At 41.7% G+C, this 12999-nt stretch overlaps 1 protein-coding gene across 3 annotated transcripts in view; it reads left to right on the forward strand.

The window, feature by feature from the left end:
* The first annotated feature begins 5067 nt into the window (after window positions 1-5067).
* Window positions 5068-12999, forward strand: part of NRDE2 (NRDE-2, necessary for RNA interference, domain containing) — a 45316-nt gene continuing 37384 nt past the window's right edge. For all 3 annotated transcript variants that reach the window (XR_003002046.1, XM_024736290.1, XM_024736291.1), the window contains exon 1: window positions 5068-5172. Coding sequence is in view for 2 of the 3 variants with exons in the window: in XM_024736290.1 (XP_024592058.1) it covers window positions 5109-5172 (64 nt within the window). In the remaining variant the exon portion in view is untranslated. The remainder of the gene's footprint in view (window positions 5173-12999) is intronic.

Genomic DNA, 12999 nt, shown 5'->3' on the forward strand with positions numbered 1-12999 from the left:
TATCATGTCTATAAAGTTTGAACAATAATCCCTTAATTTTATCAAATATCCAGCCAGTGTTCACATTTTCAGCTGTTTTGTAAATGTCATTATTTTACGTATACAGTATGTTTGAATCAGAATCCAAATAAGATCTGTGCATTACTATTGGTCAATATGCCTCTCAAGTCTCTTTTAATACATGTCTCCATTTGGGTACTTGCTTTATTTTTTTCCCTTGCACTTTATTTGTTAAAGAAAGCAGGGGGCTTCCCTGGTGGTGCAGTGGTTAAGAATCCACCTGCCAGGGCTTCCCTGGTGGCGCAGTGGTTGAGAGTCCGCCTGTCGATGCAGGGGACACGGGTTCGTGCCCCGGTCCGGGAAGATCCCACATGCCGCGGAGCGGCTGGGCCCGTGAGACATGGCCGCTGAGCCTGTGCGTCCGGAGCCTGTGCTCCACAACGGGAGAGGCCACAACAGTGAGAGGCCCGCGTACCGCAAAAATAAAAAAAAAAACAACAACAAAAATCCACCTGCCAACGCAGGGGACACGAGTTCGAGCCCTGGTCTGGGAAGATCCCACATGCTGCAGAGCAACTAAGCCCCTATGCCTCAACTATTGAGCCTGCGCTCTAGAGCCCACGAGCCACAACTACTGAAGCCCGTGCGCCTAGAGCCCGTGCTCAGCAACAAGAGAAGCCACCGCAATGAGAAACCTGTGCATTGCAACACAGAGTAGTCCCCTCTCACAGCAAACAGAGAAAGCCCGCTTACAGCAATGAAGACCCAACACAGCCAAGAGAGAAACAGAGAGAAAGAAAGCAAGCAGGTAGTTTGTTCCACATGGTTTCCCAAAATCAGGATTTTGCTGATTGTATCCCCTGGTGGTGTTTATGATGTTCCTTTGTCCTTTCATTTCCTGAAAACTGGTTGTTGGATATAAAGGAATAAATGATTTAATTGAAGAATAATGTTCTTAAATGTTCAAGTTCAGATTACATATTTCATTTGTTATTTTAGCAATAATTTTTAGGGATCTTGAATAATGTTTGCTTCAGTTTATAAAGGTAGCTAATGAAACACTTCGCAATGTAATACAGGCCTCTTTGGGATTGGCAAATGATGGCCTGTGGGCTCACCACTTGTTTTTGTAAATAAAGTTTTATTAGAACACAGCCATGTCCATTCATTTAACATTTATTATCTCTGGCTGCTTTCCCAATACAGTGGCAAAATTGAGTAGCTGCGGCACAGACCCTCTGGCCCACAAAACCTAAAATATTTACTATCTGGCCCTTTAAGAAAAAGTTTGCTGACCTTGGCTTAGCATTTATGCATCTTATATAAATTTATAAACGTAATACGTTTTATTTCCTCTTTGGGTATTTCAGTTACCTGACAATACATCAATCTTCTTTAAGTATTAATTTTTACAAAGGTAATCAATTATACCTAAAAGTATGGTAAACTTTAAATTATTCGATGGTCTGAAACTTTGCCTAAACTTCATAAGATTTAGACTTAAAATCAGGAGTCTAAAGCAGCTACTCGATTACACACTTTTAAATTTTGCTTATAAGGCATCTCCTAAGCCAAATTCTCTTCCCCATCTGTAGTACAGAAAATATCTAATATGCCCAGATTCCTTCTTAGGACAAAAACGTTACTATTATGGCCCTGATTCTCCTAACCCTTCCACATTAGTTGCTCTTCTGGAATGGAAGGATACGAAGCGGTGGGAAACGCAGCAGCCAGGGGGGTCTGCTAAGGGAGGTGTCTGCTAAGGGAGGCGGAAGCTGTCCCGATTAACTGAGGGACCTTAGAGCCAGAGATTTTGGTAGAACCTGAAAGTTGCAGACTTTTGCTGCTCATATCGTCATACTAAGTCTCTTTTTGTAAGCAATGTGTAGAGGCCTTCAAAGCTTGAAGGGTGGGCTTCCCTGGTGGCACAGTGGTTGAGAGTCTGCCTGCCGATGCAGGGGACATGGGTTCGTGCCCGGCTCCCACATCCAGCGGAGCGGCTAGGCCCGTGAGCCATGGCCGCTGAGCCTGCGCGTTCGGAGTCTGTGCTCCGCAACGGGAGAGGCCACAACAGTGAGAGGTCCGCGTACCGCAAAAGAACCCCAAAAAAACAAACAAAAAAAACTTGAAGGGTGCTCATTTTGGACGCACACAACCTAATTCTCACACAGGTCTGCAGCTTTCACAAGAGTCCATCTATCCTTTGACTTGATTTGCATCTCCCACTCTTAATCTATTTCCTAACTAAAGATTTTTGAACTCCCTGGGACTCCACCACCCCCCAAATATATTTTCATTTATTTATTTTCACCTGCAAATACTTCACTATATATCTCTGATATATAAGAATTTAAAAAAGTAACCTCAGTGCCATTAGTACATCTAACAGAATTAATAAGAATTACCTGATGTCATCTAATATTCTGTCGACTTCTAATTTCTCCATCTGTCTCAAAAAAAGAATTTTTACAATTCTTCCAACCAGAATCATAATGAGGCCGTATATTGCATTTGGTTGATATATCTCTAAAATCTTTTAATCTATTTCAATCTCCCGCCCCCTTAAAGGTGTTGATTCGTTGAAGAAACTGGGTTGTTTTCTATAATTTCCTACACTCAGAATTTGGCTGATTGCTTCTAGGTGGTATGAGCTCTTTAAATTGTTCCTTTACCCATATATTTCTGGTAGCAGTCTTCATTAGATTCAGATTCAATTTTTTTAAAGTCAAGAATACTTCATAAGTGGGTAAATATATTTTCTAACCAGCAAAGACCTTTGAACTTGAGAAGACCTTGAATTCTTTTGTATTTCTAAAATATTTAAAATGATAAATTGATTGAAGTTTGGATATCTCACAAGGCTTTGAGTCAGACTTGCAGTCACAACTCACATAATAGCTAACTTGTATTAAGTGCTTTCCACGAGCCAGGCACAAGCCTAAGCACTTTACCTCTATGCTAATTTAACTTTCAAAACATTTTGCAGAAGAAACTGTCCACACAAAAAACTTAATCAATTGTCAATCTAAGAAAGAAATGGAAAGTTTTGTTTGAGCCAAACTGAGGATTATAATACAGGAGACAATCTCCCAGACAGCTCTGAGAACTGTTCTGAAGAGATACAGTAGGAGGCCAGAATGTATGTGATTTTGGTGAAGGGTTACATGCAAACTCTCATCTTTTTTTTTTTTTTTTGCGGTACGCGGGCCTCTCACTGTTGTGGCCTCTCCCGTTGCGGAGCAACAGGCTCCGGACGCGCAGGCTCAGTGGCCATGGCTCACGGGCCCAGCCGCTCCGCGGCATGTGGGATCCTCCCACACCGGGGCACGAACCCGTGTCCCCTGCATCGGCAGGCGGACTCTCAACCACTGCGCCACCAGGGAAGCCCCAAACTCTCATCTTGATAGAAGGTTACTGCTATTTGGGAGGAAAAGATATCTTAGTTAATGGTTTTAGTGCTTTTCTAATTATTGGAAGGTGCAAGAAACTGGGTTCATAAAATTTTCACCTGAAAATATCTAACTATCTGAGGGCCAGTTCTATCAGTTCTCCCAGAGCACAAAAGTGCCTCATCCTGATGCTTGCCCTGAATTCCTTTCAGGGATTCCTTTCAGTGACTGCAGTGGCTAGCGACTTGATTCTTGTAGAACTGGATGGTGGGTGACATTCTTTATTTTACAATCCCCTCCCTTTTGGTCTTAATTTTGACCAAGGTTTGGGAGGCATTTCGTGACCACTTTGTCCCGAGGTGCCGGGAATGCTCATTCCCAGGTCAAGCAAAGATTTCATTGATAGGCCCCTCAAGGTACTGTTACTGGACTAGGCCCCTTTATCAGTAACCAAAAGCCTCTGGACTGCCTGTCTTACTAGTCTTCTATGGTCCAGGAAATGGTTCCCTCTTGTTGCTTTTTCCCGTATCTAGAGTTACACTACTACAATCATTGATCTTATAGAACTATGTATTTGATCAATCACTTCAAGGCACCTATTCATCATTAATTTTATCTGAGACTCAGTCACACATTTGGTAATGCAGGAAACAATAATCTTATAGAATAGACAGAAAACAAGTAATATAGCTAGTAACATTAAGTTCATAAATATGTATTTAAGCCAAGAACTTCCATAGGTGTGGCCCAGTACTCTCCGCAGGTCGTCTGACCAGTCTGTTCTGCACCAATCACTATCTTTAAGGGAAATGACATATTGGCATTGTACATAAAGTTCACCAAAGATGCCTACACATACAGGGTGAGTGGTGGGTCATAGATGACCCCTTACAGGATTGAGAAAGGAATTTTATCTTCTGAGGAATTACCCAGCTGGCACCAGAAAAAGAAAAATTGATCTTTATGGCTGAGCAGGTATTTCTGCCATTGCGGAGGTCTGGTTAACGCATAATGCAGATGCAGGATGCACACTAGATGGGAGGGAGGAGGTACAAATGGGCAGAGAAAAAATTTGTTTAAATTTTTATCTTGCCTTAAAATACAAATTTTTATTTCATCAAAACTGAAGCTTAGGGCTTCCCTGGTGGCGCAGTGGTTGCGAGTCCGCCTGCCGATGCAGGGGACACGGGTTCGTGCCCCGGTGCGGGAAGATCTCACATGCCGCGGAGCGGCTGGGCCCGTGAGCCATGGCCGCTGAGCCTGCGCGTCCGGAGCCTGTGCTCCGCAATGGGGGAGGCCACAACAGTGAGAGGCCCGCGTACCGCAAAAAAAAAAAACCCAAAACCCCAAAAAACCCCTGAAGCTTAGGGAATTTGATTTGACTCAGTTAGGAAGCCATGATGTGAACTCTGGGGTGTAATCAGAATCCCAACTTCCTTGAACTTTCTGCTCTGAACAGTTGCACTTCCAGTCTCAGCATTTTCTGGTCCTCACAGAAGCCTGACGCTACTAATTACTGGGAAGTGGTCCCTTCCGCCCCTCCCCCATCACGCCCCGTCCCCTTTCATTCCGCCCCGCCCCCGCGGTTTGAGTACAAGCCAAAGGACCGACGGGAAAACTACACTTCCCAGAGTGCACACCGACCGCGAGGGCCTTACTACCGGCCTCGGCTTCCCGCCGCCATTTTTGTGGAGTGAAAAGGCGGTGTGGCTTGTGATCATGGCGCTGTTCCCCGCCTTTGCGGGTGTTAGTGCGGAGCCCGAGAGCGGGAGCCCCAGGAAAGGTAAGCACACAAAAGGGATGAAGAAGGTACTTGGTGGGCTTAGGGCGGAGTTTCTCGGGCCCAGGTCTCGCCCTTGCCTTGGATTTGTTTATTCATTTGTATCCCAGAGTTCTCCGCGGCGCCGCAAAGCCTTGTGGGAGGAGCAGCGGCACTCGTCCGGGTTTCTGGGCTGGAGTTGTAGAGTCCAAAAAGAGACAGACAGACCAGGAGAGGCCTCGGAGCCGGGACTTCCATGTAATCATATTGTTGAGTCCCGTTTTCTCCCCCCAGCCTCAGTTACTTCACCTGTAAAATGGAAACAATGGTACTCCACATCTCGGGGAGACTCCTGATGCAAATGCTGGGTGTTCTTATTACAGCTTTTTTCCTTCTCTGTTCTTATTTCTGAATTGTTTATTGGAGTCATATCTTTTGGCAGACCAAGAGCTAGAGAATTAGGATCCAAAGGCTAATCAAACACAGTTTCTCTCCAGATGGGCACAGCTGCTGGAAATAAGAACTAACGTTTATTTATTGAGGGTCTACTGTAGGTCAGGTAATGGCATTACATATTTTATTTAAGCCTTAAGCGTTCCCAGGTCTGCATTGTTAAAAGCTGTGGCACATAGTGAGTTGTAATTTAAAGTGATTAATCCTAAATCATGCCCTTATGTGGTAGAGTCCAGCTGTGTCTGACACCTTTATCGTATCCTGTCGTAATTCCTACATTTCTTTTTTTGGTATACTTCTCATAATTGTGAGTAATTTCTTATATAACTCGTATAATTTTGGTCATCCTTTACTAGACCGTAACATCCATGTAGTCAGAAACAGTGTTTGTCTATTCATTGCAGCATCGTTAACCCCTAGCACAGGCCCAAAGTGTAGTAGGTGTTCGATAAATATTAGCTGAATGTACAGACCAATAGTAAGTACTTAACAAAAAAGTAACAGTACATACAAGGTGGGATGTTATAGATGACACAGGTGAACCAGCGGAATAATGACTTCTGTGGGGAAGTTCAAAGAAAGCATTATATAGGAGCTAACTTTGGAGATGGGTCTTCAAGAGGGTAGATTTGGACAAAGAGATAGTGGAAGGGCATTCCGGGAACTTCAAAGGCACACACGAAGGAAAACATGAGACGTCTGCAAAAAACTGCAGGTAGTTCAATTTGTCTGGAAATGTAGAGGTGTAAGGAGGCACCTTGGGAAATATGGTTGGAACTGGTGATGAGGGATGGTACTGACTTGAATAACAGGCCAAGGATTAATCCTTTTATTTTGGGAGGGTGAAGTGGCAGGTTTACAGGGGAGTGTTGCTCTTGTCATTTATCTTAACCAGTGTTTATTGGACATCTTCTGGGTACCCAGCCTCGGGGTAATGATTGTAAAAGAGCTTTTTAAATTTATTTATTTTCGTTTTGTTTTTTTTAATTTTTATTTTATATTGCAGTGTAGTTGATTTAAAATGTGTTAATTCCAGGTGTACCACAAGATGATTTAGTTATACATATATATATTCTTTTTCAGATTCTTTTCCCATATAGGTTATGACAGAGTATTGAGTAGAGTTCCCTGTGCTATACAGTAGGTCCTTGTTGATTATCCATTTTATATATAGTAATGTATATATGTTAATCCCAACCTCCTAATTTATTCCTCACCCCCCACCTTTCCGCTTTGGTAACCATAAGTTTGTTTTCTAAGTCTGTGAGTCTGTTTCTGGTTTGTAAATAAGTTCATCTGTATCATTTTTTAGATTCCACATATAAGTGGTAGCTTATGGTGTTTGTCCTTCTCTTTCTCTGACTTCACTTACTACGATAATCTCTAGGTCCATCCATGTTGTTGCAAATGGCATTATTTCACTCTTTTTTATGGCTGAGTAATATTCCATTGTATATATGCACCACATCTTCTTTATCCATTCATCTGTTGATGATGGTCCTCCCACAGCCGCGGCCTCTCCCGTTGCGGAGCACAGGCTCCGGACGCGCAGGCTCAGCGGCCATGGCTCACGGGCCTAGCCGTTCCGCGGCATGTGGGATCTTTCCGGACCGGGGCACGAACCCCGTGTCCCCTGCATCGGCAGGCGGACTCTCAACCACTGTGCCACCGGGAAGCCCTGTTTATAGACTTTTTGATGATGACCATTCTGACCGGTGTGAGTTGATACCTCACTGTAGTTTTGATTTGCAATTCTCTAATAATTAGCGATGCTGAGCATCTTTTCATGTGCTTTTTGGTCATCTGTATGTCTTCTTCGGAGAAATGTCTATTTAGATTTTGTGCCCATTTTTTCTTTTTTTTTGATTGGGTTGTTTACTTTTTTGATATTGAGCTGTATCAATATGAGCTATATGTATGAGCTGTTTGTATATTTTGGAGATGAATCCCTTGTCGGTCACATTGTTTGCAAATGTTTTCTCCCATTCTGTGGGTTGTCTTTTCGTTTTGTTTATGGTTCCCGTTGCTGTGCAAAAGCTTTTAAGTTTAATGAGGTCCCATTTGTTTATTTTTGTTTTTATTTTCATTACTCTAAGAGGTGGATCCAAAAAGATATTGCTGCAGTGTATATCAGAGAGTGTTCTGCCTGTGTTTTCCTCTAAGAGTTTTACAGCATCAGGTCTTATGTTTTAAGTCTTTAATCCACTTTGGGTTTATTTTTGTGTATGGTGTTAGAGAATGTTAAGAGCTTTTTATAAAGTACTGTATTTAAAAAAATTTAAACACAACATTATTAGCCATAATGAAATTAACTATAATTCTTTAATATCATCTAATTGTCAATTAATGTTCAAATTTCCAGAGTTGTTTCAAAAATGGCCTTTTACAGTTGGTTTCTTCAAGTCAGTATCCAAAGAAATCCAACACTGCATTTTGGATATGTCTCTTAGGTCTTTTTAAAAAATATAAAACAATTTCTCCCTCCCTTCTATTTTCCCTTGTGGTTTGTTGAGGAAACTGCATCATTTGTCCTATAGACATTTCCCACCAAAGCCTTATGGTGTCATTTAACATGCTTCTCTACCCTAGCATTTCCTGTAAACTGGTAGTTAGATGTAGAGAGTTAATTAGATTCAGGGACAGTTTTTTTAGTTGAAAATACCTCATTGGGTGTGCTCTACACTTGCTGTTGAGCCAAATCAGGAAGATGAGCCGTCCAGGTTTCTCCCTTTTAGTAGTAAGATTGATCAGTGGATTCCTGGATGGCCTGATTGATCCATTATGAAGCTGCCCATCAGTCTTTCACCTAATGATTTTTGCAGCCATTTATGACTATTGCTTAGATCCACCATTTCATTGGGGTTACAAAATGGGTATTTTCCGTTTTTAGCATTCCTCCTATATTTATTAGTATCAGTTATCCTATAAAGAACTTTTTCTCAACACTGTTGGGATACCCCGAAACACTGTTGGGATACCCCGAAATACAGTTCAGGCAGGAAGGACAGGATGAATACTTGGTTTGTTCCTTTTGTCAGTTTACAGAATAACAAGTTTGGGTCTTGGCAACTTTTAGAGGTGACAAGTGAGGTGTTTCTCCCCCCACCCCCTTTAATTATGAACTGATGAATTTTTAACATACTTATATTTCAGTCCATTGCGAATACTGTTTTCTAATGCTCAAATTATCCCATTTTTGGCTAATGGGGCCTTGATCAAGTTGGGCCTGTGTCTTTTTAGCATAAACCCGTTGTCTTTAATCACTTCCTTGCTTTCTGCCCTAAAAGCTGCTCAGAGCTCATCGCTTACATGTTTTATTATGGCCTGGAATTGACCATTTCTCAAAGGAACCCTGGTTTCTTTTAGTGGAAAATGGTATGGGTATGTTAAAACCACAAATTGGATGTTGGGAATACTCATGGCACTGGGTTGTCATTACTTCTAAACATTTTCAATGGCCAGAACCAGAAAGAGAAAAAATACATCATGACTTCATACTGATATTTCTAATCCAAGTTTAAGATTATGAGATTTTTAATTGATCTCTTTGATTTACTATTTATATTCATTTCCTCTTATGCTGAAAATATTAGTTCTTAGTGTCATTAGTCCAATTATGTATAGGTCCAAAATAACAATAGTAATATGACTAATGCTGAATAGTTCACTATTTCTTTATGGTTCTCTTTGTCCTTACGCTGAATCCCACAGCCCATGTGCTGTCAAATTACTGTGTTTTAAATTCACTTGAAATAATTCTCTGTGTGGTTTCATTACCAATTTGATATACAATTAGGTATATTTGTTTTTAACTTTGGGGGATTGTGTTTTTCTTCTTTTTGATTTGGTCCCGTTTTGTAATGTTGTGAAACATTTACATGGTTCTAAAGTTGAAAATACGTATAACCTAGTTATTTTCGGAGAATAAACCTCCGTCTCAATTCTCCAACTTTCCCCTACAGTTTAGAATTATTAGTAATCAATGATATCCTTCCATTTCTTTCCTCCTTAACATGAGCAACTGCATTTCCGTTCTTTCTTTTTTTAAATTTTTTGTTTTTTTATTAAAGTATAGTTAATTTACAATGTTTCAGATATGCAGCAAATTGATTCAGTTATACATACATACATATATATATATATACTTTTTCCAATTCTTTTCCATTATAGGTTATTACAAGATATTGAATATAGTGCCCTGTGCTATACAATAGGTCCTCATCGTTTCTCTATTTTATATGTAGTAATGTATATCTGTTAATTCCAAGTCCCAAATTTATCTCTCCTCCCCCCTCCACTTCGGTTTCTTTTTTTTTTGCGGTACGCAGGCCTCTCACTGTCGTGGCCTCTCCCTGTCGTGGCCTCTCCCGTTGCGGAGCACAGGCTCCGGACGCGCAGGCTCAGCGGCCATGGCTCACGGGCCCAGCCGCTCCGCGGCATGTGGGATCTTCCCACACCGGGGCACGAACCCGCGTCCCCTGCATCGGCAGGCGGACTCTCAACCACTGCGCCACCAGGGAAGCCCACACTTCTGTTTCTTCAATGCATATTATTCTGCATTTTACCTGAAATCCCAGACATCACTCTACAGTGGACTGTAGAAGTCTTCCTCACTTCTTTTGACTGGTCCACAGAGCTCCATGGTGTGGATGTCACATACTTTATTCTGTGACATTTTGACTGTTTCGGGTCTTTTGCTGTTAAAAATAGAAGGACTGTGCTTTTGGCCTTACACTGTAAAATGTGATAAAAATGTAAGATGGTGTTAGTACTGGCGTGTGCAGAGTTTCAATTAAAAACAAAAACAAAACAGAAACAAACTCCTGGACAGGAAAGACGAGCAATACCAAAGCAAGTGAGAGAGGCTCTGTTCGCCGCTCTCTCGGTACTGTTAAGAGTTAGGCCAGGATTTAAGCAGGCATCACGCTCAGTAAGTGTTTTGGGGAGGCTAAATTCAGTAACATTCATTCTGTCAACAAACAGGTATCCAGCGCCTCCCTTGTGTTAGGAGCAGCAGAAAGACCTCAGTGTGTGATCCCTCCAATTCTCGAGCTTTTCTTTCTGCACCATCAGATTTATTAGGCTTGTCTACTCTAAAACATTGTTGCTTGGGGGTTGAATATTCAGACAGAGTTGGGCTGGAAGATATGAGGCATATGAAGCAGGTTATTATTTATATTGGGGGAAGAAACTACACACATTGTCTTTTTACCTGAAACCTGCTCTTCTTCCTGTGTGCACATGTCAGAAAATGGCACCACCATTCTCCCAGGCCAAAACTTAGACACATACCTCAACTTCCTGTTCCCCCCATTCAGTTCTTCATCCAGTCCTTCCAAATAACTCTTAAATTCGTTAGTTTCCCTCTATTCTCACTGCCACTGCATAATTTTCACCACAGTCATCCCCTGGATTATTACAATGGCCTTCTAAATAGTCACTCCCTGAACCACTCTCCACACCATAGCCAGAATTTTAAAACTACTTATTTAAAAACACTATGTGTCTCTGATATAAATCGTACCAGTGTTTTCTTAGGTCAGTCTCCCAAGACAATAGAAATAAAAACAGAACTAAACAAACGGGACCTAATCAAACTTACAAGCTTTTGAACAGCAAAGGAAACCATAAACAAAATGAAAAGACAACCCACAGAATGGGAGAAAATATTTGCAAATGATGCGACCAACAAGGGCTTAATTTCCAAAATACACCAACAGCTCATACAACTCAACAGCAAAAAACCAAACAACCCAATTGAAAACTGGGCAGAAGACCTAAATAGACATTTCTCCAAAGGAGACATACAGATGGCTGATAGACACATGGAAAGATGCTCAACATTGCTAATCATTAGAGAAATGCAAATCAGAGCTACAATGAGGTACCACCTCACACTGGTCAGAATGGCCATCATTAAAAACTGTACAAATAACAAATGCTGGAGAGGGTGTGGAGAAAAGGGAACCCTCTTATACTGTTGGTGGGAATGTAAGTTGGTCAGAAGGTAAGTTGGTGTAGCCACTGTGGAAAACAGTATGGAGGTTCCTCAGAAAACTAAAAATAGAACTATCATATGACCCAGCAATGTCACTCCTGGGCATATATCTGGACAAAACTATAATTCAAAAAGATACATGCAACCCTGTGTTCATCGCAGCACCATTCACAGTAGCCAACACATGGAAACAACCTAAATGTCCATCAACAGATGAATGGATAAAGAAGATGTGGCACATATATACAATGGAATATTACTCAGCCATAAAAAAGAATGAAATAATACCATTTGCAACAACATGAATGTACCTAGAGATCATTGTACTAAATGAAGTAAGTCAGAAAAAGAAAGAGAAATACCATATGCTATCACTTATATGTAGAATCTAAAATATGGCACAGATGAACTGACCTACAAAACAGAAAGACAGTCATAAGAGAACAGACTTGCGGTTGCCAGGGGAGGGGGGGTGGGGGAGGGATGGATTGGGAGTTTGGGGTTCGTAGATACAAACTATTGTATATAAAATGGATAAACAACAAGGTCCTACTGTATAGCCCAGGGAACTATATTCAGTATCCTGGGAAAAACCATAATGGAAAAGAATATTAAAAAGAATGTACGTGTATAACTGAGTCACTTTGCTGTACAGCAGAGATGGGCACAACATTGTAAATCAACTATACCTCAATAAAAAAAAAATTTTAAAAGACCACTGTGTGCCATTCACTGGTCTAAATGCTTTACAAATACATATTAAGTCACTGAATCCTCATAACCACCCTGTGAGGTCGGTATTATTGTCGGCGTTTTTAGGGAGGAGGAAACAGGCACAGACGCAGGATTTGAGCTCAGGCAATCTGGCTTCAAAACGTGTGTGCTTAAACACTACTCTTTGCTGCTGATCTTTTGAACCCTAGGCCTGATTTTGTCACCCTTGCCACAAACTCAAGCATTTCCCCATTGCTCCTAGGGTAAACACAAACTCTGATAGGGTTTTTTAGGCCCCTGAACCTCTCCGGCTTCATTTTGCTCCCCCCACCCCCCGCCCCCTCACTCCCAGTGGTCCAGCCATAGCAGCTCCCTCCTGTTTCCCAGAGAGTCATGCTTTCTCACTCTCAGGCCTCTGTATAAGCCATTTCCCCTGCCTAGATGCTTCCTAGGAGCATATTTGCTTACTTTTTTTCTCATCCTTTAGGTCTTATTGAGCTGTTCTCCCGGGCAGCTTTCTCTGATCCATACCTAGTTTGGACTAGGGAACCCAGCTGTGTGCTCTCATTATACCCTGTAACTTTTCTTTATCTTGGCGTTGTCTAATTGCATGTAAATGACTGCCAGTGTGTCCGCTCCCTGAGGGCTGTCCTGGGTTTGTCCATGCCTGGCTCTCAGGGAAAAGG

This window comes from Neophocaena asiaeorientalis, unplaced genomic scaffold, assembly GCF_003031525.2.
Source record: "Neophocaena asiaeorientalis asiaeorientalis breed wild unplaced genomic scaffold, Neophocaena_asiaeorientalis_V1.1 scaffold152, whole genome shotgun sequence".
In the NCBI taxonomy this organism is placed as follows: Eukaryota; Metazoa; Chordata; class Mammalia; order Artiodactyla; family Phocoenidae; genus Neophocaena; species Neophocaena asiaeorientalis.